Consider the following 25,361-nt stretch of genomic DNA (forward strand, 5'->3'; position numbering starts at 1 on the left):
AAAGCAATATCTCCTATTCTTAGGCCCATATCTTATTTGAATGTTTTTCTTATAGCATGGCGGACACCGACCTGTTCATGGAATGTGAGGAGGAGGAGTTGGAGCCATGGCAGAAAATCAGTGATGTCATTGAGGACTCTGTAGTTGAAGATTATAATTCAGTGGATAAAACTACCACAGGTAACAAAAGCTCTTCTGATCTTAGATGGTTTAAATTAATTAAATTGAATGGTATTTTGGTTAACAAAGTGTGAGATGGAAAAGGACTTGAAGAATCCAGGGAGACCTCATTGTGACACTCACTGGTACTGCCTTTTTTCCCATGCTCTAGTCTGTGAAAACCTCAGTTTCCTCATCCATATAGCTAGAAACTATATATTTAATTCATCGAAAACATTGGAAGGTTGGATTAACCAGTGTTTATCAAATATATAGCAGTCTTCTTACTAAAAGATGTATGAACAAGAATTCAAAGTGGTGGTGTGTGTGTGTCAGTGCTCATTTATGTACCCAGTCAAAAATAGGTTCCCATAGTCTTGTTTTTTTTGTTTTATTTTGTTTTACTTGAACTTGGTTTCCTTTGTGAGTGGAGTAGAAATTGCCTTGTGTCTGCCTTCATGGACAGTTTACAAATTTAGGCTTGTTAGCTTTTCTTTCATAAAGGTGATACTGCTGGGTCAAATTCTAGATTGCCCTGAATTCAGAAAATGGGTGGTAGTTCTTTTGCTCCCCTAAATTGTACCAGTTGCTCTATATTTTTATCTTTCCTGTCTTGAGACCTGAAGATGGCATTGGTTTGGGCTGAAATAGGGCACAGTTCAGGGTCTTTTGGATGGCTTAATATGCATGATTATGAATACCACTAGTGGTAATAATAAACCTTTGAGTCCTAGAGGTTTGCTAGTGCTATGTAAGCAAAGATTAAAATCCCAGTTCAGTGAGCTCCGTGATGTAACTTAATTAACCAGGAGATGTGAGACGAAGAAGGGATTGTGTTTAAATGGTGGACTAAGGGTTAAGTAGGAGGAGAAATCACATGAACAGTTGGATTTATGAAACAGGAAACTTTTTGGCCATAGAGACCCACAATAAGATGGAAAGGGAAGATTAGAGCAGTATCCTTTAGTGTCATCTGTCCCTGTCTCCAAGTGACTATGCCTCCCCTTCCCCACAGTTTCTGTGAGCCAGCAGCCAGTCTCGGCTCCAGTGCCCATCGCTGCCCATGCTTCTGTTGCTGGGCACCTCTCTACATCCACCACCGTTAGTAGCAGCGGGGCACAGAACAGCGACAGTACAAAGAAGACTCTTGTCACACTAATTGCCAACAACAATGGTAAGTGGGATTATTGGGAAATAATAATCCTGGGCTAGAGGGGTGAAAGAATAAAAAAGGTCTCAGGGACAGCCATACCTGTTTAGTTAGGTACAGATGTGGTTCTACTAGTTGGAAAATGAATTTAGTAATGATTCTCTGATACGGAAGTGATTTCTGTAGATGGTGCTATACCTTCTAAGTTAGTGCTGACTCGGTACTGGTGTTTCAAGTGAGAGAGCAGTAGATTCTTGCTATTGATAATTTCTCGGAGAGAAAATGTCAACCCAAAATTCCTGTTAAGATTTTTTTGTCTGGTTGGTTGGTTGTTTTTGTTTCTTTAATGAGAAAAATTCCATTAGTTTGGTAAGAATTTTCCCAGGGCAGTTCTGTATTTTCTCTGGCAGATTCATTTGTTTATTGGTTCCTGACTATGGAAGATAGGATAGGGTTGTTGTCTACATGAAAGAAATGGTGAAAGACTAGTGTTTTTAGTGTATTTTATTTTATTTTTTTAATAGAAAGGCTATATAGTATTGGTTTCTATTTAATTTCTGATGTCTATTTCTACACTCCTAAGATGAGTTGTTGACCAGTTATGTCTCAAGATTCATAACCGAAGTAGGCACTTTCATAGAGTCATTGCATCGCTGCGAGGGACTTTATTTTTTAATTATTTTATTTCCTTTAAAACTAAAACAGCTTTAGTACTACAAAAATAATATATGCATTGTAGAAAAACTATAAAGTGAAAAAAAAAAAGGAACAAAAAAATGTTTAACCATAATCCCACCACCTGAAGATAACTGATGGTTACTTTTATTCTGTACATGTATTTATTTTTATATACATCTATATGTTATATGTGGTGATTTTCATTTGACAAAAAAAGATTATACAAGTTGTACATTACTCTGCCTGCCTTTTCCCCTTAATAGTGAATATCTTATTTTAATAGTCATCTATAACATTTTTGATGACTGACTGTATTTCCCATTATTTGATTAACTTATTAACAATGGGTTGTAAGAGGGTATATTGCTATTTTTAAGAGCTTCAGTGAACATTCCTATCTCTGTATCTTTTCTCGCATTGTTAATTAGTTCTGCAAATATATTTCTGAAACAAATTGTTGGCTCAAAGGTCATCACAGTTTTTAAGAATTGTGATCATTATTGTTCCTGGATTGGCCATCTAGAAATGTTGTGTCAGTTTATATTGCTGATAGAAGAGAGTATGGTTTTTAGTTTGGGAATATAACCATTTATATATGCATTCCCCATTGTTGAACATTTATTAGGGTCCCCATCCTTTGTGATTACAAATGATGCTGTGGTGAATGTTTTCAGGCATGTGTCCTTGCCTACTGTGTAAAACATATTTGCAATATAAAGTCTTAGAGGTGAGATTTGCTGGATCAGGTGTTTATAATTTGATAGACGTTGTCAAGTTGTCCTAATAGGTTGCTCTAAATAAGTGCCCACCAGTAGCTCTTTCCCCACATTGTTGCCAACTTTAGGTATTATCAAACTTTAAAACCTCCATGATTTCCAAAGGTTTTCAGTATTTGGGTACTGAAAATATGGTGATTTTATGGGGAATCTTTAGACTTCTAAAAAACTTATAAATGGGATCCCTTGTATGTATAAAGATGGGGAACCATTTATGTAAAGATTTCTATTATTTTACAGATGTGGAAACTGAGGCCTAGAGAGTCTAAATAATTTGCTTTTGTTATAAGTAATAATAGTTGCTAAGTGACTAAACTGTATTTGAATTTTCTGGACTTCAAAGCTTTCAGGATTTCCACTGTATTATATTGCTTTCCTGTGTATTTCTTTTTTTTTTTAAGCCAGTCAAATTTAGCAGTGGGGGAGTTGTATACCAACTTTAGTGACACTAATGTTTATAAGTTCTGATAACCCACTACCACAGGACTAGTCCTATGTGTCTCTCAAACTGTTAAAGTTCTGTTAGCAACCAGCTTACCTAACCTTTTCTTTGATCCCAGGGTTCCAAGGCCCATACTGAGATGGCTGTGCATCTTCTTTTTTTTTTTTTCCCCCTGAGACGGGATCTCACTTTGTCACCCACACTGGAGTGCAGTGGCATGAACACAGCTCACTGCAGCCTCAACCTCTGTGGCTCAGCAGTCCTCCCATCTCAGCCCCGCAAGTAGCTAGGACTACAGGCACGTGCCACCATGCCTGGCTAACTTTTATAATTTTTGTAGAGACAGGGTTTCACCATGTTGCCCAGGCTGGTCTCAAACTCCCAAGCTCAAGCAATCCTCCCTCCTTGGCCTCCCAAAGTGCTGGGATTACAGGCGTGAGTGAGCCACCATGCCAGGCCAGCTGAGCATCTTGTGACATGCTGAGATGACCTAGTCTCCTTGACTCCTTAAATGTACCCTTGATTCTTGAGCCTGCCTATGGCCAGTGTACTAATTTTTTCTAAAAAAATATAAATTGACTTTATTTACTTCAAAAGCCTCTAATATTTAAATTAAAATGTTAACCCATAACCCATGTTCATGAAAAAAAGAAGACAGTGGGTATTGACTGGTAAGTAACCACAGTCTTGTGTATTCCAAAAAAAAATTCATCCATAGATAAGCATAAATTAATTGCAATTGTCTAATTTATTTTACTTTATATATCTATATAAAAAATACATACAGTTCTGTAACTTTTTTCATCAGATACTCTTGTTTTTTCTTTTTTGTTTTTTTCGAGATGGAGTCTCCCTCTGTCACTCAGGCTGGAGTGCAGTGGTGTGATCTTGGCCCACTGCAACCTCCACTTCCCGGGTTCAAGTAATTCTCTTGCCTCAGCCTCCTGAGTAGCTGGGATTACAGGCATGCACCACCATGCCTGGCTAAGTTTTTTGTGATTTTAGTAGAGATAGAGTTTCACAGTGTTGACTAGGCTGGTCTCGAACTCCTGACCTCAGGTGATTTGCCCACCTCGGCCTCCCAAAGTGCTGGGATTACAGGCGTGAGCTACCGCGCCCAGCCTAGGAACTCTTGAAATGCTAGTCCAACTTTACGGATATGGCTTCAGAATAAAGTGAATGAGAAATATTGCCTCATACAACCCAGTTTCCCTTTAAGCCTTCAGTTTAATTGTATTGATATATTATCTGCTTACTACATTAGTAACATAGCAAATGAGAATAACGTTTGTTTTTTTGAGGCAGAGTCTCACTCCATCACCCAGGCTGGAGTGCAGTAGCGCAGTCTTGGCTCACTGCAACCTCTGTCTCCCTGGTTCAAGCGATTCTCATGCCTCACCCACCCTAGTAGCTGGGATTACAGGCATGCGCTGCCATGCTCGGCTAATTTCTGTATTTTTAGTAGAGATGGGGTTTCACCATGTTGGCCAGGCTGGTCTCAATTTCCTGACCTCAAGTGATCCACCCACCACGGCTTCTCAAAGTTCTGGGATTACAGGCATGAGCCACTGCTCCCCACCAGCAAATGAGAATAATTTTTAAACAATTCAGTATTGTTTCACTTAGTGTACTTTAAAAAGTTTAGAAATTTAAAATTAAAAAAAAATTTGTGGTCTCAGAAGAGGGAAAGATTTCTTAAACCAAATACAAAAACAGAGCTAACCATAAAGGGTAAAATTGATAAATAGAACTACATTAAAGATGTGATTAAAAAAAAAACACGGAGAAGACAAACCATAAACTGGAAGGTGTTTGTGGCATGTATTACTTTTTTTTTTTTTTGAGACGGAGTCTGCACTCCAGCCTGCTTTGTTGCCCAGGCTGGAGTACAGTGGCGCGATCTCGGCTCACTGCAGCCTCTGCCTCCCAAGTTCAAATGATTCTCGTACCTCAGTCTCCCGAGTAGCTGGGACTGCGGGTGCCTGCCACCACACCCCGCTAACTTTTGTATTTTTAGCAGAGACAGTGTGTCACCATGTTGGCCAGGCTAGTCTCAAACTCCTGACCTCAAGTAATCTGCCTGTCTTGGCCTACCAAAGTGCTGAGATTACAGACATGAGTCACCTCACCTGGCCCTCGAAAAGTTAAACATAGAGTTACCATATGACCCAGCAGTTCTACTCCTAGCTGTATACCCAAGAGAATGGAAAACGTATGTTCACATGAAAACTTGTGCACTAATGTTCATAGCAGTATCATTTGTTATAGCTAAAAGTAAAAACAACCTGTGTCCATAAATTAATGGATAAACAAAATGTAATATATGTACACAATGGAATATTATTTGCCCATAAAAAGGAATGAAATACTGATACATTCTATAACATAGATGAACCTTGAAAACATAATGCTGAGAAAGAAGCCAGACATACAAAATTAGCCAGGTGTGGTGGTGCATGCCTGCAATCCCAGCTATTAGGGAGGCTGAGGCAGGAGAATCGTTTGCACTCGGGAGGCGGAGGTTGCTGTGAGCCGAGATCGCACCACTGCACTCCAGCCTGGGCAACAAGAGGAAAACTCTGTCTCAAAAAAAAAGAAAGAAAAAAGAAGGAAGCCAGACACAAAAGGTCACATATTATATGATTCCATCTATATGAAATGTCTTGAATAGGCAAGTCCACAGAGAGAGAAATTAGATTCGTGGTTGCCAGGGGCTGGGAGGAGAAAAGAATGGGGAATAATTGCTAGAGGAAATGAGGTTTCTTTTGAGGGTGATGAATATGTTCTGGATCTAGGCCGGGCGCGGTGGCTCACGCCCGTAATCCTAGCACTTTGGGAAGCCAAGGCAGGCGGATCACCTGAGGTCAGGAGTTCGAGACCAGCCTGGCTAACATAGTGAAACCCCGTTTCTACTAAAAATATAAAAAACTAGCCGGGCATGGTGGCATGTGCCTGTAATCCCAGCTACTCAGGAGGCTGAAGCAGGAGAATTGCTTGAACCTGGGAGGCGGAGGTTACAGTGAGCCGAGATCGCGCCACTGCACTCCAGCCTGGGCAACAAGAGCGAAACTCCATCTCAAAAAAGAAAAAAAGAAAAGAAAATGTTCTGGAACTAAATAATGATGATGATGGTTGCACAGCCTTGGGAATATAAAAAAAAAAAATCACTGAATTGTGTATTTTAAATGGGCAGTATGTGGATTATATCTCAAAGCTGGGTTTGGTTTTTTGTGTGTGTTTTGTTTTTAAGAAAGTATCAAGGCCAGGTGTGTGGCTCACACCTGTAATCCCAGCACTTTGGGAGGCTGAGGTGAGCAGAACATTTGATGTCAGGAGTTCAAGACCAGCCTGACCAACATGGTGAAACCCCATCTCTACTAAAAATACAAAAAAATTAGCCGAGTGTGGTGGCACTTACCTGTAGTCCCAGCTACTTGGGAGGCTGAGGCAGGAGAATCACTTGAACCTAAGAGGTGGAGGTTGCAGTGAGCTGAGATCACGCTACTGCACTCCAACTTGGGCAACAGAGCAAGACTCCATCTCAAAAAAAAAAAGTATCAGGAATAAAATTTTGGAATATTTTTACTATTCTGTTTGATGTTCTTTAGAATTTACTACTCAGTATTTTAAAATTATTCCTGTAGTTCTGACTCATCTTATGTTTGCACAGGAAAGAAACATTATGAGGTGAAATAAACTATTGCTTAATTCTGAGCTGTGAATGATGTGAATTTAATGTTATAAATTTCTTACAGTATAACTAATTATGGTTTTCAATTGCTATTGTATTTAGCCCTCTATTTCTGGGCTTTAAGGGTATGGAAGTAAACTTAAAAGAATGAAGGAAGGCTGGGCGCAGTGGCTCACGGCTATAATCCTAGCACTTTGGGAGGCTGAGGCGGGCAGATCGCCTGAGGTCAGAAGTTTGAGACTATCATGGCCAAATAGTGAAACCCTGTCTCTATTAAAAACTACAAAAATTAGCTGGGCATGGTGGTGGGCATCTGTATTCCTAGCTACTTGGGAGGCTGAGCAGAAGAACCACTTGAACCTAGGAGGCAGAGGTTGCAGTGAGCTGAGGTCACGCCATTCCAGCCTGGGTGACAGAGCAGAACTCCTTGTGAAAAAAAAAAAAGAAAGAATGAAGGAAAAAAATCAAGAGAGAGCAAACTTAGAGGGAGAAAGTTAGTTGCATAATTCTTTGATTTATATGCAAGGCGGGCAGATCACAAGGTCAGGAGATCAAGACCATCCTGGCCAACATGGTAAAACCCCGTCTCTACTAAAATACAAAAAAATTAGCTGGGCGTGGTGGCATGTGCCCGTAGTCCCAGCTACTTGGGAGGCTGAGGCAGGGGAATCACTTGAACCCAGGAGGCAGAGGTTGCAGTGAGCCAAGATTGCGCCATTGCACTCCAGCCTGGTGACAGAGCAAGACTCTGTCTCAAAAAATAATGTGCTTGATACCATATGACGTCTGAAGTATAGAAGAAAACTCATGGAATTAATTGTCACTGAGGTGGATTGTTTTGTTTCATTTGTTTCTTAGGTTTTCTTTGTTTTGTTCAGGATGGGGTCTCACTTTGTCACCCAGGCTGGAGTGCAGTAGTGGCACGAACACAGCTGGCTCACTGCACCCTCCACCTCCCAGGCTCAAACGATCCTCCCACCTCGGCCCCCCAAGTAGCTGGGACTACAGGCACACACCACCATGCCTGGCTATTTTTCATTTTTTATTTTTGAGACTGAGACTCACACTGTTGCCCAGACTGGAGTGCAGTGGCACAATCTTGGCTCACTGAAGACCCCACCTGGGTTCAAGCAATTGTCATGCCTCAGTCACTCAGGTAGCTGGGATTACAGGCATATGCCACCATGCCCAGCTAACTTTTGTATTTTTAGTAGAGATGGGGGTTTCACCATGATGGCCAGGCTGGTCTCAAACTCGTGACCTCAAGTGATCTGCCTGCCTCGGCCTCCCAAAGTGCTGACATTATAGGTGTAAGCCACCACGCCTGGCCTTGTTTTGTTTTTGAGATGGGGGTCTCACTGTGTTGTCCAGGCTGGACTCAAACTCCTAGGCTCAAGTGATCCACCTGCTTCAGCCTCTCAAATAGCTGGGACTACAGGTGCATACCACTGCTCTAGGTTGGATAATCCTTTTAAAGGCTTTTTTTTTAAAGCACCAGAATTGTGATTGCCTGTTTCATCCTCTGGAAATAGAACCTTGTAAGACACTTGAATTGTCAGAATTCCTTTGAGCAAAGATTGCAGAAATCATTAAAATGCTTCTAAATAAGTAAGTATAATTTACCCAGTATGACTTTCCATAGTCTGGCTTTTGCTTTCCATTGCATTGTGAATCTAATCTGGTCTTAGAAAACCACTTTTTGATTGTACCATATTTTTGGAAAAATTCTTTTTTTTTTTTTTTTTTTTTGAGACGGAATTTCACTCTTATTGCTCAGACTGGAGTGCAGTGGCGCAATCTCGGCTCAGCGCAACCTCTGCCTCCTGGGTTCAAGCAATTCTCTTGCCTCAGCCTCCCGAGTAGCTGGGATTACAGGCATGCGCCACTACGCCTGGCTAGTTTTGTTATTTTTAGTAGAGACGGGGTTTCTCCGTGTTGGTCAGGCTGGTCTCAAACTCCTGACTTCAGGTGATCCACCCACCTCAGCCTCCCAAAATGCTGGGATTACAGGCATGAGCCACCTTGCCCAGCCTTTTTGGAAAAATTCTAACAATCCACCAAAATTTAAACTTGACCCTGATATAAGAGAAAATATTTGCAGAAAATGCTGTTAAAATTCTTTATAATGGTATTTACGGGTTTCATGGAAACCTGGTCTGTCTTTAAGAGACTTGCTAATGCTGACTGATTTCACATAAATGCAAAAAGCCTCCATCTTTCCCTTCTTGTATTTAATTGGGATGTTGAGCTAGTAATTATCTTAAGAATTTTTAGAATTAGGATAAATAAGAGATAATTTATTTTCTTTTGTCCTAGCAGTTAAAATAATGACTAAAAAATATAGACTTTTGCTTAGTCAATGTTTTTCAACCATAAATTTCAAAAGAGATGGTTGGGGAACCTATAGATTAAAAGACTTGAGTTAGTTCATCAGTTGCACTTTGCAAACATTTTGTAACTGGATTCAGACAAATTATTTAAAAAATACAGGTAAATTTGAATTTTGACTGGGTATTTGATATTGAATAATTATAATGTTCAGGAGTTATGTTGGTATGATTCTTTTATCTTTTTTTGAAGTTCTTATGTAGGAGGTATATTTTGAAATACTTATAGATGATATGATCTAGAACTTGTTTTAAAGTGATATGGGAACTAGTAAGTATGTAGGAGGTATAGATGAAATAAGACTTGCCATACATTGATAATTATTGAAGCAGGGTGGTGGTTGCATAGGGGTTCACTATAGTGTTCCCTTTTTATGTATGTTTTAACTTCTCCATAATAAAACATTTAAAAATTTAAAAAACCCACCATAGATAAATTGCCAGTATAGTTTAACATGGATAGAACTTGCTGGAATTTTCTGTTTTATTTATCTATCTGCCTCTACAATCACTGGTCTTCTGGCTCAGTAACTGAGGGTCTAGTCTACTGATGAGCTCTCAGTTTCTGAGAGAGTATGAGATAAGCCACTGTTGGCCCATTAGTAGCCACCTACATACCTATTCCTTTGGTGGTCTAGCTTTGTAGTTAACTGTGGTGATATAACCTGCCAAGTGGAACATACATTTCAGAGGGTCCCATCCCATTCTGGTAATTTTGGGTAAAAAGTTGAGGCCATGTTTTGCTTGACTCTTTGGTTTTTTGTTTCTTGTTGTTGTTGTTGTTGTTTTGAGACAGAGCCTTGCTCTGTCGCCCAGGCTGGAGTGCAGTGGCACAATGTTGGCTCACTGCAACCTCCGCCTCCCTGGTTCAAGCAATTCTCCTGCCTCAGCTTCCCAAGTAGCTGGAATTACAGGTATGCGCCACCATGCCTGGCTAATTTTTGTATTTTTAGTAGAGACAGAGTTTTGCTGTGTTGGCCAGGCTGGTCTTGAGCTCCTGGCCTCAAGTGATGTGCCTGCCTTGGCCTCCCAAAGTACTGGGATTAGAGGTGTGAGCCACCATGCCTGGCCTGCTTGACTCTTTGGCTTAGGTATATTGGCTCTCTGAAATTTTCTATCTGGTTTTGAGTATCCTTTGTAAATCAGGAAACTTAGTATTGGTTTTTTCACCAAATGTCATGAAATAGGGGACTTAAAAATATTTATAAAATTTTCTCACAAATGAAAAGAATTTAAGATATTTCAATAATAGCCCAGTTTATTAATATTTATTCATGAATGAATCATTATCTTCTGAAATCATGTCATTTTTACTTGGTGTGGGTTAGTTTTTGTCCAGGTCTTCTGTTTATCACCCCGATGACATAAAGAGAGGGCTGCGGTAGGTAGCCTTTCAGTCTCTGGGTTCCCAGTGGTTGCTTAAAGAATCTTGCATTTCTCAGATTTAACTCACTAGGAAGAGAAACCATTCCTTAGATTCTGTGTACTTGCTGAATTAATGTTTGTTGATGAATATTCTTTTTAAAAAATTAAGGGGGATTAGCTAACAAATTATCTTCTAATAAAATAGGTTTTACCTAGTTAAAATATGGAAAAAGACTTAACATATTTTGTTCTGCTGATTTGGTGGGGGAGATTATGTGTGGTCACTTAAATCATGAGAGTCAGGGTGATAGCCACATAGAATTCTAATGTGTCTTTCATCCCCAGTGAAGACATATGGGTGAAGTGTTAGTGAACCTCCCCTACCCATCTGTTTTTCTGTTAGGTGTAGATTTGGGTGAAACTTAAATTTTTGGTGAGTTTGGTCACATTAAACCTGAGATGAGTGGCAGTCTTGGATATTTTGGCATATAGGACACCATTTCTGTTTCTAATAAAATGTGGATTTGTACTTGGGAGGCTGAGGTGGAAGAATCGCCTGAGCCCAGGAACTTGAGGCTGCAGTGAGCCGTGACTGTGCCACTGTGCTCCAGCCTGGGTGACAGAGTGAGACCCTGTATCAAATAAAATAAAATAAAATAAAATAAAGTAAAATGTGGGTTTAACATTGTTTCTAACATTCCTTTTTTTTTTTTCTTCCTTTACCCTTTAGCTGGCAATCCTTTGGTCCAGCAAGGTGGACAGCCACTCATCCTGACCCAGAATCCAGCTCCAGGTCTGGGCACAATGGTTACTCAACCAGTATTGAGGCCTGTTCAGGTCATGCAGAATGCCAATCATGTGACTAGTTCCCCTGTGGCCTCACAACCAATATTTATCACTACGCAGGTGAGTAGGACTCTGAATTCCAAGGTTGCTAGAAGAGAGAAAGACTATAAACCTCTGAAAACTCTGACTTAGGGTCTTTGGCATGATTAGAAGTGGTTCTAAGTCTTGTCTTTTGACCTGGCTTTCTCTTTTACTGTTCTGTAATTTGATGCCAACTGTGGAAAGCCCAGCATAGCATGGCTGGGTAATATCTTCTTTAAACCCGTTAGAAGTTTATTAAGTGATTTGATTAAAGTCTAGGCAGAAATTAGTGGGAAAACTTGAATTAGGAAGCCTTAACGCTTGGCTCTTGAGGCTTTTCACCCTTTGCGTGGACTGCTCCTCTTCACATGGGATGAATTAGTTAACTTTTGGAGATGTATGTATGTAATTGGTGGAGTTCATGGAGACCTTTGGGAGACAAGGGAGATGACTTATTTGGTATATAATGTGTTGAATTGAAGTTGAAAGCCTAATTCTGAATCTGGATTCTAAAGGCAAATGCTTCTGTTTGCCTGTGGCTTCCTGAGTTGTAAATTCTTATGAATTTGCCAAAGGTTTATGGCCTTTGAAGTAGAGTTTGGGAACAATTTTTTAGGATTGTTTGTATGTTGAATCACTCCAGTGAACATTGCTCTTCCCCCCGCCCCCCACCCCCACTTCTGTTCATTTAGCACTTTACGGAGCCAGTCTGTTGATGAGGTTTTTTTAAGCCGATGCTCTCTTAAGTCAGGAAATAGGTTTTCATTTTTGCTCATGTGTACCAAAGCTTGTTCTCTAATTTTGATATTTTGTCTCTCAAAAGTTTGCCAGAATTTCCTAAATTTTTCCATGTCAGTCATTTGAAAGCTGTAATTCTAGAGAAAGAACCATTAAGTAAGAGTATGGGAATTTTTTTTTGGATGTAGGTCATACTGCAATCTTTGTTAGTGTTAATTGGTCTCCATGTTAAAGATCATTTTGCTTTTTAATACAGGGATTTCCTGTAAGGAATGTCCGGCCTGTACAAAATGCAATGAATCAGGTTGGGATTGTGCTGAACGTACAGCAAGGCCAAACGGTTAGACCAATTACACTAGTTCCAGGTAAGGAAAAATGTCTATCCATTTGGAATAAACCAGCATCCAGAAGATTTGTTTTTATTGTTCTAAATATCCTAAGTCATTTAGTAAGTATATTTAAAGAAAATCTAAAAATATAAAAATATTAATGATTTAAGCCCAATTTTAAAAAATCTGCTTCTAACCTTTGGCCAGGGTGGTGGTTTTATTTATTTCTGTTTAGCTTTTCACCACCCTTCATCAAGTAGTAAAACAGAGTTTACAGTTATTTTTCTGTAACTGGTATTTAGTCAGCTATTAAGACTATGTTATTAATGCAAACTCATAAATTCTACACTCCTTACACATCTCCTCATTTGCACGGTGGGATTATAAACTTTGTTTTAATTTTATAGCATAGATTTTAGATATAAACAAATGACATTCCCTTTATGGATAAATACTGTCAATGACTAGATAGTATTTTTTTTTAAGATTCTGCTAGATAGTTTTTTTTTTTTTTAAGATTCTGAGAAGGATAATTTTTTTAAAATCTTAGAATTTTCCATTGCTCTATTTAGCATATATAAGTTTACTACAATTCAGACCAAAAAAGAGTATCTTAATTTAGCTATTTGTAAGGGTACCTCTGTAGCTTGTTAAGGTTTTGTTTTTTGTTCTCATAGCCCATAGGGGTTTAAGTCTGACCAGCTTACCCTGGCATTTCTTTATTTTTCTCGGTGGAATTGTCTACAGTTGAGCCAGGAGACATTCCTCTTTGGGACATCCTAGTAGAATGGCATACATAGTCTGTCTTCTGAGTTGATAGAAGAGGATGGAAGACTCCTTTAGTACTCTGAGAAAGACTGATTTCTTTTTTCAGGACCAGGTTTGCCATTTGGCCTATATACACCCATGTTGCCTCCCACTCTCTTCTTCCAGTACCGAGGTCAAGCCACTGATTGTAGTCTTAGAATTAAAAAGGCAGTGTGGTAAGGTGTTTTAGGAGGAGTTGATGGGACTCTTATTTAACTTAATGTTTTTAGGCTGCCCAGGTTAATTTATTTTGTCAACATGGACACCTTGTGCTTTCTTAGTCTTTAGAATCTATACTCCTCTTGGAAACCTCTGATGATCATCCATCAGTTTGGGGAAATAATCTTTCCGGTAAAGGCAGGGAGAATGTGTTATAGGTGAGCTCACTGACCAAGATCTGGTACTTTGTCTCTCTTTTAAAGCCCCAGGTACCCAGTTTGTTAAGCCAACAGTTGGAGTTCCACAAGTGTTCTCCCAGATGACCCCTGTGAGGCCAGGCTCCACGATGCCTGTGAGGCCCACCACCAACACCTTCACCACCGTCATCCCGGCCACTCTTACCATTCGAAGCACCGTCCCACAGTCCCAGTCCCAGCAGACCAAGTCCACTCCCAGCACTTCCACCACTCCCACTGCCACACAGCCAACCTCACTGGGGCAACTAGCTGTTCAGTCTCCAGGCCAGTCAAACCAGACCACGAATCCCAAGCTAGGTAAGGCTTCGGAAGAGGAGATGGCAGAGCCAGGTTGGGATGGTGGGTGGAGAACAGATGATTATCACTTGGTCACTGTAGCTCCCTCCTTCCCCTCTCCACCTGCAGTGAGCATTGCCAGCTTTGTCACTGTGAAGCGACCTGGTGTTACAGGCGAAAATAGCAATGAAGTGGCCAAATTGGTGAATACCCTTAACACCATCCCTTCCCTGGGCCAGAGTCCTGGGCCAGTGGTGGTGTCCAACAACAGCTCTGCTCATGGCTCTCAAAGAACCAGCGGACCTGAGTCTTCAATGAAAGGTACAATAACCTGAAAGACTCTGAGCAGCCAGTCATTCAAAAACATTAGTAAAGTGTTTGTTGTATCAGAGCTTTATACTCAGAAATAGAAAAATAAAATAAAATAACAGCTGCTGTAGTTTGTTCTTACAGAAACTTTAGTAAGGAGAAAGTCACTTACAAAAAGTGTAACTGAATCAGCTCCAAGAAATTCTGTGTGTAATTGTGCTTAGGAGATTAGTGAAATTGATTGATCAAAGATGGGTGAGATAATGAAAGATAACTTCATGGAAGAGATGGATATCTGAGCAAGGTTTTAAAGTTGGGATTTGGTAGAGAGATCTTCAGGTTGAGAATGATGAGCACGAGGTTTTTCAGTGGTCTAGAGCAGGGGTCGGCAAATGTTTTCTGTAAAGGGCCTAGTAGTAAAGTTGTAGGCTTTGTGCACAATATATAGCCTCTGTTGCAGCTATTAACTGTGCTGTTGTGGTGTGGAAGCAGCCACAGATACATAAATGAATGAGCATGGCTGTGCTCCACTAGAAACTATTTATGGACTCTGAAATTTAAGTTTCATAAAATTTTCATGTGTCGAAAAATTTTATTCTTTTATTTCAACCATTTAAAAATAAAAACCGCAAGGTATAGTGGCTCACACCTCATCCCAGCATTATGGGAGGCCAAGACGGGAGGATCACTTGAGCCTAGGAGTTTGAGACCAGCCTGGGCAACATGGTGAGATCCCATCTCTACAAAAAAAAAAAAAAAAAAAAAGATTAGCCAGGCATGGTGGTGTATGTCTGCAGTCCTTGCTACTCAGAAGTCTGAGGTGAGAGGATGGCTTGGGCTTGAACCCAGAAGGTTGAGCCTGCAGTGAGCCATGATCATGCCACTGCAACAGAACGACACCCTGTCTCAAAAAAAGTAAAAACCTTTAAAAAATGGTGTTGGGAAAACTAGATATCCATGTCCAAAAGAAGTTGGATCTTACCTTACAATAAATACAAAAATTAACCCAAAATGGGTCAAAGACCTAAATGAACTAAAACTATATAAGACTCTTACAAAAATCATAGGACAAAAAGCTTCATGATACTGGATTTGACAGTGATTACTATTTCTTGGATATGACACCAAAAGCATACGCAAGAAAAGAAAAAATGGGTAAATTAAATTATATCAAAATTTAAAACTTTTGTGCAGGACGTTATCAACACAGTAAAAAGGGAAGCCACAGAATGGGAGAAAATATTTGCAAATTATGTATCTAATAAGGGGTTAATATCCAGAATATATAAAGAATTTGTACAGTTCAACAACAAAAAAACTCCCAAACAACCTTTTTAAAAAATAGACAAAGGACTGGCTGGGCGTGGTGGTTCACGCCTGTAATCCCAGCACTTTGAGAGGCCGAGGCAGGTGGATCACGAGGTCAGGAGTCCAAGACCAGCCTGACCGATAATGGTGAAACCCCGTCTATACTAAAAATACAAAACTTAGCCAGGCGTGGTGGTGTGTGCCTGTATTCCCAGCTGCTCGGGAGGCTGAGACACAAGAATTGCTTGAACCTGGAAGGCAGAGGTTGTGGTGAGCCAAGATCGTGCCACTGCACTCCAGCCTGGGCAACAGAGAAAGACCCCATCTCAAAAAAAAAAAAAAAAAAGTAGGAAAGTAGGCAAAGGACTGAATAGACCTTTCTCCAAAGAAAGTTATAGCCAATAAGCTCATGAAAAGGTGCTCAGTGTTATTAATCATTATGGAAATGCAAATCAAAACCACAATGAGGTACCGTCTCACTCCCATTAGGATGGCTACTATCAAAGAACCATAAAATAACAAATATTGTTGAGGATGTGGAGAAAGCAGAACCCTTACGCACTGTTGGTGGAAGTGTAAAATGATGCAGCCACTTTGGAAACAGTATGGTGGTTCCTCAAAAAGTTAAAAATGATAGAATTGTTGTATGCTCCAGGAATTCCATTCTATACCCAAAAGAATTGAAAGCAGGGACTAGAACAGGTATTTGTACACCTATGTTCATTGCAACATTATTCACAATAGCTGAAAGGTGAAAGCAACACAGAGGTCCATCAACTGATAAAGGGATAAATAAAATGTGGTATTCACGTACAATGGTATATTGTTCAGGCTTAAGAAAGGAAATTCTGCTACAACATGTGCTGCAACATGGTTGAACCTTGAGGACATTATGTTAAAGTGAAATAGGCTAGTCACAAAAGGACAAGTACCATATGATTCCACTTACTTGAGGTACCTAGAGTAGTAAAATTCATAGAGACAAAGTTGAATTGTGGTTGCCGGGGTGGAGGCGAGGGGAGAATGGTGAGGAGGTTTTTATTGGATATAGCTTCAGTTCTGCAAGATTAAAAAAAACAAAAACCTTAACAAAAAAATCACATACAAATTATTCTTAGCTTATGGGCCAAACAGAAACTGGTAGCTGGGCTGGATTTGATCTGTGTGCTGTAGTTTGCTGACCCCTGGCCTAGAGTTAGAACAGTAAAAGGAAGCCTCAAACATAGTGATCTTGAGCCCAGGGAGGTCAAGGCTGCAGTGAGCTGTGGTCGTGCCACTGCACTCCAGCCTGGGCAACAGACTGAGAGACCGTGTCTCAAAAAAAACAAAAACAAACAAAAAACCATAGTGATCTCTCATGCTTGCTTACCCTTTTATATACTTCTCAGGGAGTGTTTGACTTTTTCCCAAAAGGTCAGTAATCTTTTTCCAGTGTCATTGTATTAATCTTATCAATTCTTCTCACTTCTTTCAGTGACCTCTTCCATCCCAGTATTTGACCTCCAGGATGGTGGACGGAAAATATGTCCACGGTGTAATGCTCAATTTCGTGTTACTGAAGCTTTGAGAGGTCACATGTGTGTAAGTGATATCACCTGTGATCCAGCTTAAGTGGCTTCTGCCATTTACCTTCATTAATATTGGAAGCTTGTAAGCAGGGGCTCTAAAATGACTGAAGCTTTTTAAAGGGTTACTGTTTCTCTTGGTCTGTTTTTAGAAGAGCTGTGTACTTTGGAATGTGATGGGATACATTTAAAGACCCTCAAATAGATCAGAACATATGTGATCTTACTTTCTTAGTGTGGTAGATTTGGAAACCACACAGGAGAACAGGTTTATAGATAATAAGGACTCAAACCATATTGGCCTCAGTTCATTTTTGTTAATTGTGTCATTGGATGAATCGGGAGCTCTTACTTCCATTTTTTAGCTTTTCATTTTTTGGTATTAGTCCAGATAAAAAGGTTGGAACTTCTTTTTTGCCAGGGAGCTCAGAGCCAAGTTATACTAATGATTAAGGGACCTAAGACAGGCAGGAGGGAGAAATACAAAGTATAGCGCTTGGGTGGCGTATGTCTGTGGATATACTCTAGAAAAGGAGTGAAACTTGGAAACGCTAAAAAAACTGAAGGGTGAAAGCTGAATGAGAATACCTGAAACCAAACCGTTAACAAGGAATGGTAGTGAAGTTAAGGAGTTAGCACATTCTAGCCCCCAGGATAACCAGAATGATCAGATGTCTTTCTTTATAGTACTGTTGCCCAGAAATGGTTGAATACCAGAAGAAAGGAAAGTCCCTGGATTCAGAACCCAGTGTCCCATCAGCAGCAAAGCCCCCGTCCCCTGAGAAAACAGCTCCTGTTGCTTCCACACCCTCTTCTACACCTATTCCTGCTCTGTCACCGCCTACCAAAGTACCAGAACCAAATGAGAACGTGGGCGATGCCGTCCAGACCAAACTCATTATGCTTGTAGATGACTTCTACTATGGACGGGATGGTGGCAAAGTAGCTCAGCTCACAAATTTCCCTAAGGTCGCCACATCTTTCCGATGCCCACATTGTACCAAAAGGCTAAAAAACAATATTCGGTAAGTGTTGAAGAGCCTTGGAAGTTACCTTGAACAAGAGAAGACTTACATTTTCTTATATATTTTAAGTCTTTCTCTTTGGAGAATGGACCTAACTACTATGCAGTCTTGCTGGGGTTATCATTAAATCAATAACTAGGACTATAGAAGGAGATATTGTGGTAATAAACAAAAGGTAACTGGATCGAGTAGGGGAAAGCAGTATATCTCCTTTCCCAGAACTCTCTTAGTTTCAAGAACTCATTATCTTTCTGGGCTCAGAAAAGGATATCCCAAACAGGAAGTCTGGGGAATGGAGGGGAGCAGATAATGTTTGTTCTGTGATTTTACCATTATATTTCTAAAAGGCTACCAATTTTTTATGTTTTCTGTACTTTCTCTTTGTGCTTTATTACAGATTCATGAACCATATGAAACACCACGTAGAACTCGATCAGCAGAACGGTGAGGTAGATGGTCACACTATCTGCCAGCACTGTTACCGCCAGTTTTCCACTCCCTTCCAGCTTCAGTGCCACTTGGAAAATGTTCATAGTCCCTATGAATCTACTAGTAAGTTTGGAAACTCTTAAACTCAAGGGGAATATACCTTGCTGTTCACTCATTGAATGGCGCTGGGGGGAGCCCATTATATTTATTTACGTGTGGGTAACAGTGTAGAGGAAGTACTTTTCATATTTGTAGCCAGTTCTTTACTTCATTCACCTTGTTTTTTTTTTACAAGCCTGACTTTTATTTTGTTCAAGCATGGATTGAGTTCAGTGTTAGATCCTGAATTGTTAGGGGCGTTGATTCAGAACCACTGTAGAAAAACAAATGTAATTAATTTATTTCTTAGGTCTCTTTATAGAAGGAACAGTCACCTATTTGCTCTTCCACTTTAGTTAAACCCTGATAGGTTTTATGTAGGCTAAAAGATAATATTGTGAAGTACTTTATCATTAAGACATCACTTTCAATGAAATATAAGATGAGCTGGAGTGTTTTCTACACTGTATATTTTATAGATGTAGGCTGGACATAAGCTCAAAGAAATTAAGTAGGATAAAAGATAATATGGCCGGGCACGGTGGCTCACGCCTGTAATCCCAACACTTTGGGAGGCTGAAGTGGGCAGATCACCTGAGGTCAGGAATTCGAGACCAGCCCGGCCAACATGGCGAAGCCCCATCTCTACTAAAAATGCAAAAATTAGCTGGGTGTGGTGGCGGGCACCTGTAATCCCAGCTACTCGGGAGGCTGAGGCAGGAGAATCGCTTGAACCCGGGAGGCGGAGATTGCAGTGATCTGAGATCATGCCATTGCACTCCAGTCTGAGCAACAAGAGCAAAACTCCATCTCCAAAAAAAAAAAGATAATATTATGAAGTACTTTATCATTAAGACAGTGCTTTCAGTGAAATATAAGGTAAGCTGGAATGTTTTTCTACACTGTACATGTTATAGATAGATGTAGGCTGAACATAAGCTCAAAGAAATTGAGTCATTTGCTTATGAGCATACACCTCTAAATACACCTCTGCTAGGGATACATAGTGAGGATTTAAGCCCAGTATTGAGAATACTTCTCATGTCCTTTACAGGATTTCCAGTTTTGTTGTAAAGACAAAAATTATGTAAATATAGGAAAATGTGAGAACAAGATAGTATATTATAAACATAGACATTTTAAGATATCATTGGTAGGTGAAATACTTCAGAGAAGGGAAAAAATCCTTGTGGCTAGGTTTCCAAGAAAGTCGTGCTTAAATTTAAGAAAGGTTTAGATGGCTGGAGAGTAGTAAGAAAAGCTTTTAGGTGATTGAAAACAGCATGATCAAAAGCATAGAAGACATATGCATATTATCTGGATGCATTTGCTACAAGTAAAAATCCTTAACTAAAAATGAATTAAACAATAAGGACTGGGTGTGGTGGCTCACACTTGTAATCCCAGCACTTTGGGAGGCTTAGGTGGGTGGATCAGTTGAGGCCAGGGGAGACCAGCCTGGCCAACATGGCAAAACCACATCTCTACTAAAAATACAAAAATTCGCTGGCTGTGGTGGTGCACGCAGGTAATCCCAACTACTCAGGAAGCCAAGGCATGAGAATCACTTGATCCCAGGAGGTGGAGGTTGCAGTGAGCTGAGATCGCACCACTGCACTCCAGCCTGGATGACAGAGCGAGTCTCTGTCTCAAAACAAAAGAAAACAGTAAGAATATCTGTTATATCATTTAACTGAGAGGTACAGAAATGGATGCTTCAGCCTAGAACTTGACTGCCCTGCTGTTTTTCAACAATTCTCTTGTCTCTGGCTCATAGCAGGGTGGCTGTATAAGTGTCAGGCACTATGTCCAGACAAAAAATTGTTAGACAAAGAAGAGATCTTATCTTCCCATCTTTCTTTCTTGAATCTGTTTTCTTATGAGTGAGAATTGCTTTCCTTTTATATCTCTTTGACCATTTATTGGCAAGGGAGGTGGGATTGACATTAATGGCTTACAGTAACACTAGGCAGTAGAAATATGCAAGCTTCATGAATAATTTTAATTTTTTTCACTTTAAATACAGTAGCGCTCCCTTATCTTCAATTTTAGTCTCAATCACAGTCCAAAACTAGGTGAGTGCAGTACAATAAGATTATTGAGAGAGACACCACATTCACATAACTTTTATTACAGTATATTGTTATAATTGTCCTTTTATATATAATATATATTTTTAATTGTTAATCTCTTTGCCTAATTTATAAATTAAACTTTATCATAGGTATATATATATGAAAAAACACGGTACGTATAGGGTTCAATACTATCTGAGGTTTCATGTATGCACTGGGGGTCTTGGAACGTATATTTCCCATTGGCAAAGGGCGTCTACTGTAAAGTTTAAAAAAAAGGCAAAATTAATTTTAACAGCATATTTTATTCAGTATATTAAAAATATTTCAACATGAGCTCAAAATTTAAAATTAATGAGATATTTGTCATTCTTTTTTCCTCCATTAAAAAACAGATCTTTTGAAATACAAATCTAAATTGGGTTTGAGCTTACCACATTTTAAGTGTTCACTAGATACATGTTGCTGGTGCCACCATATTAGACAGTGGAACTTTGGACTAATCATTTGGGAGTAGAATGTATATTAGAATCAACCGGGCCAGGTGCAGTGGTTCACACCTGTAATCTCAGCACTTTGAGAGGCCGAGGCAGGCAGATTGAGCTTAGGAGTTCAAGACCAGCCTGGGCAGCATGGAGAAACCCCGTCTGTACAAAAAAAATACAAAAATTGGGTGTGGTGGCGCACGCCTATAGTCGTAGCTGCTCAGGAGGTAGAGGTGGGAGGATTGCTTGAACCCAGTAGGTCAAGGCTAGAGTGAACCATGATCACGCCACTGCACTCCAGCTTGGATAACAGAGCAAGACTCTGTCTCAAAAAAAAAGAATCAATGGTGACACAGCAGTGTAGTGCCAGGGTAGCCAGCTTGGTCTAGAATAGGACTCAAGATTCTTCACTGTCAGTAATGTGAAGCCAAAGTAACTCATCCATACCTCTTAGTGAAAACACTAGTTTTTTGAGACAACAGGGTCTTGCTCTGCCACCCAGGCTGGGGTGCAGTGGTGCAATCTTAGCTCACTGCAGCCTCGAACCCCTGGGCTCAAGCAATCCTCCCACCTCAGCCTCCTGAGTAGCTGGGACTGTAGGCATACGCCACCACACCCAGCTAATTTATTCCTTTTCTTGGGGGTAGAGACAGGATCTTGCTGTGTTGCCCAGTCTGGGCACCTAACTCATTTTTACGCGTAATATGGGGGGTGGGTTTTGTTATTCCAAAATTCCACAAATAATAAAATTACACAGAGGGAAGATAAGTTTTTCCTTATGGAAAAGAAACAATGTAGACCCTCATTGATCTTTTTTCTCTTGGTTTCCCTGACTTAATTTTTCAGTCTCTTATGATAAAATTTTATGCTTACCAAAATCACCTTTCCTTAGCATATATCAATTTTATTCTTGCAGTCTTTCGTAACTTCCTTTTTTGCACCCTTGACAGATCTGGCATGAAAGTAGTTTTTGTTGTTGTTTTTTTTTTTTTTTTTTTTTTTTTTGAGACAGGGTCTCACTCTGTTAGCCAAGCTGGAGTGCAGTGGCACAATCTTGGCTTACTGCAACCTCCACTTCCCAGGCTAAGATGATCCTCCCAACTCAGCCTCCTGAATAGCTGGTACTTACAGACACATGCCACTACGCCCAGCTAATTTTGGGGGTTTTTTTGTTTTGGGGGGTGTTTTTTGTAGAGATGGGGTTTTGCCATGCTGCCCAGGCTGGTCTCAAATTATTGAGCTCGAACAATCCACCCACCTCAGCCTCAAAGTGCTGTGATTACTGGTGTGAGCCACCATGCTCAGCTTTTTTTTGGGGAGGCAATCGCTCTGTCACCTAGGCTGGAGTGCAGTGGCGCAGTCTTGGCTCTCTGCAACCTCTGCCTCCTAGGTTCAAGCAATTATTGTGCCTCAGTCTCCCAAGTTCCTGGGATTACATGCATGTGCCACCATGCGCAATTAATTTTTTTGTTTGTTTATTTTTAGTAGAGATGGGGTTTCGCCGTGTCGTTCAGGCTGGTCTCAAATTCCTGGCCTTAAATGATATACCTGCATCGGCCTCCCAAAGTGCTGGGATTATAGGCATGAGCCAGCATGCCCGGTCGAAAGTAACTTTTTTTCTTTTTTTCTTTTTTTTTTTTTTTTTGAGACAGAGCTTCATTCTTTCACCCATGCTGGAGTACAGTGGCACAATCTCGGCTCACTACAACCTCCGCCTTCTGGTTTCAAGCGATTCTCCTGTCTCAGCTTCCCAAGTAGCTGGGATTACAGGCGCCCACCACCATGCCCGGCTAATTTTTTTGTATTTTTAGTAGAGACGGGGTTTCAGCATGTTAGCCAGGCTGGTCTCAAACTCCAGACCTCGTGATCCACCCACCTTAGCTTCCCAAAGTGCTAGGATTACAGGCATGAGCCACCGTGCCCAGCCCAAAAGTAGCTTTTTCAAAAAAAAAGAATTGATGCATAATAGGTGTACATGGTTTAGGGATGCATGTGATAATCTAATATACATTTATATAATCTGTAAAAATTAAATCAATGTACTTGGAATATTCATCACTCTATGTGTTTATGCTAGAAACATTCAAATTATTCTCTTCTAGCTATTTTAAAATTTACAACAGGTTATTGTAAACTGTAGTCACCCTACTGGTCTACTAGGTCTTATTTCTTCTTTCAAACCATATATTTGTACCTGTTGATCAGCTTCTCTTCAACTCCCTACTCCCCTACTCTTCCCAGCCTCTGGTAACCACCATTCTACTCTCTTCATGAGATCTACTTTTTTTTTTTAGCTCCCACATATGAGTGGGAACATGTGATATTTGTCTTTTTGTGCTTGGCTTACTTCACTTAGGGACTTCCAGTTCTAACCATGTGCTGCATGACAGAATTTCATTCTTTTTTATGGCTATAATATTCCACTGGGTATGTATACCACATCTTTTTTTGTTTTTTTTTTTTTTTGAGAAGGAGTCTTGCTATGTCGCTCAGGCTGAGGTGCGGTGGTGCAATCTTGGCACACCACAACCTCCACCTCCTGGGTTAAAGTGATTCTCCTGCCTTAGCCTCCTGAGTATCTGGGATTACAGGCACACTCCACCACGCCCGGCTAATTTTTTTGTATTTTTTAGTGGAGACGGGGTTTTACCATGTTGGTCAGGCTGGTCTCAAACTCCTGACCTCATGAGCCACTGTGCCCAGCCACCACATCTTCTTTATTCATTCATCTGTTGATGGGCACTTAGGTTGATTCTATATTTTGCCTATTGTGAACTGTGCAGCAATAAACATGGGTGTGCAGATACCTTTTCAAAAAGTAGCTTATTTTTACATGCTAATATTTTGGGGGATTTTTTTCCTTTTATTTTCTGAATTGTTTGTTAATTGTAGACATCATGATATTTTTCTCCTAAATATTTTAATATGTAGCTCTAAAAAATAAGGCCTTTTGTGTGTGTGTGTGTGTGTGTGTGTGTGTGTGTGTGTGTGGCCACAGTACCTTTGTTAAGATCTAATAGGCCGGCATAGTGGCTCACGCCTGTACTCCCAGCACTTTGGGAGGCTGAGGCGGACGGATCACATAAGGTCAGAAGTTCAAGACCAGCCTGGCCAACGTGGTGAAACCCTGTCTGTACTAAAAATACAAAAAATTAGTTGGGCATGGTGGTGCACACTTGTAATCCCAGCTGCTTGGGAGGCTGAGGCAGGAGAATTGCTTGAACCCGGGAGGCGGAGGTTGCAGTAAGCTGAGATCACACCATTGCACTGCAGCTTGGGCAGCAAGAGTGAAACGCTGTCTCAAAAAAAAAAAAAGAGGGCCGGGCGCGGAGCCTCATGCATGTAATCCCAGCACTTTGGGAGGCCGAGGCAGGTGGATCATGAGGTCAGGATATCGAGACCATCCCAGACAACATGGTGAAACCCCATCTCTACTAAAATACAAAAAGCCGTGTGTGGTGGCACGCGCCTCTAATCCCAGCTACTCGGGAGGCTTAGGCAGGAGAATTACTTGAACCCGGGAGGCGAAGGTTGCAGTGAGCTGAGATCGCACCATTGCACTCCACCCTGGCGACAGAGCAAGACTCCATCTCAAAAAAGAAAAAAAGATCTAACAGAATTAATCAGAAATCCTTAATAACATTCAATACCTACTTTATTTAAAAATGTTCTGAGTTGTCCCCAGAATATCAGTGGATCATTATATTTAATTGTGATAACAGTATCATCTTAATAACATTACAGGCCAAGGCATGGTGACTCATGCCTCTAATCCTAGCACTTTGGGAGGCCAAGGCATGAGGATTGCTTGAGCCCAGGAGTTTGAGAACAGCCTGGCGAATATAGTGAGACCTTATCTCTATCTCTGTTTTTGTATTTTTTTTAATTAGCCGGGTGTGGTGGCATGTGCCTGTAGCCCCAGCTGCTCAAGAGGCTGAGGTGGGAGGATTGTTTGAGCCCAGCAAGTCGAGCCAGCAGTGAGATA

General features: G+C 40.5%; 1 protein-coding gene across 13 annotated transcripts in view; it reads left to right on the forward strand.

Annotated features, from left to right (window-relative positions):
• POGZ (pogo transposable element derived with ZNF domain) overlaps positions 1-25,361 on the forward strand; it is a 56,605-nt gene that overhangs the window by 17,231 nt on the left and 14,013 nt on the right. For 6 of the 13 annotated variants that reach the window (XM_031010021.3, XM_063695184.1, XM_019022478.4 and 3 more), the window contains 9 exons: positions 56-180; positions 1,175-1,333; positions 11,379-11,554; positions 12,510-12,618; positions 13,812-14,102; positions 14,184-14,402; positions 17,173-17,279; positions 17,951-18,288; positions 18,686-18,840. In XM_031010021.3, coding sequence (XP_030865881.1) covers positions 57-180; positions 1,175-1,333; positions 11,379-11,554; positions 12,510-12,618; positions 13,812-14,102; positions 14,184-14,402; positions 17,173-17,279; positions 17,951-18,288; positions 18,686-18,840 — 1,678 coding nt within the window. In that variant the 5' untranslated portion in view covers position 56. The remainder of the gene's footprint in view (positions 1-55; positions 181-1,174; positions 1,334-11,378; positions 11,555-12,509; positions 12,619-13,811; positions 14,103-14,183; positions 14,403-17,172; positions 17,280-17,950; positions 18,289-18,685; positions 18,841-25,361) is intronic. The other 7 variants (XM_031010036.3, XM_055358068.2, XM_055358064.2 and 4 more) reach the window with 3 other exon arrangements.

The sequence above is a fragment of the Gorilla gorilla genome, chromosome 1, assembly GCF_029281585.2.
Source record: "Gorilla gorilla gorilla isolate KB3781 chromosome 1, NHGRI_mGorGor1-v2.1_pri, whole genome shotgun sequence".
NCBI classification, from domain to species: Eukaryota; Metazoa; Chordata; class Mammalia; order Primates; family Hominidae; genus Gorilla; species Gorilla gorilla.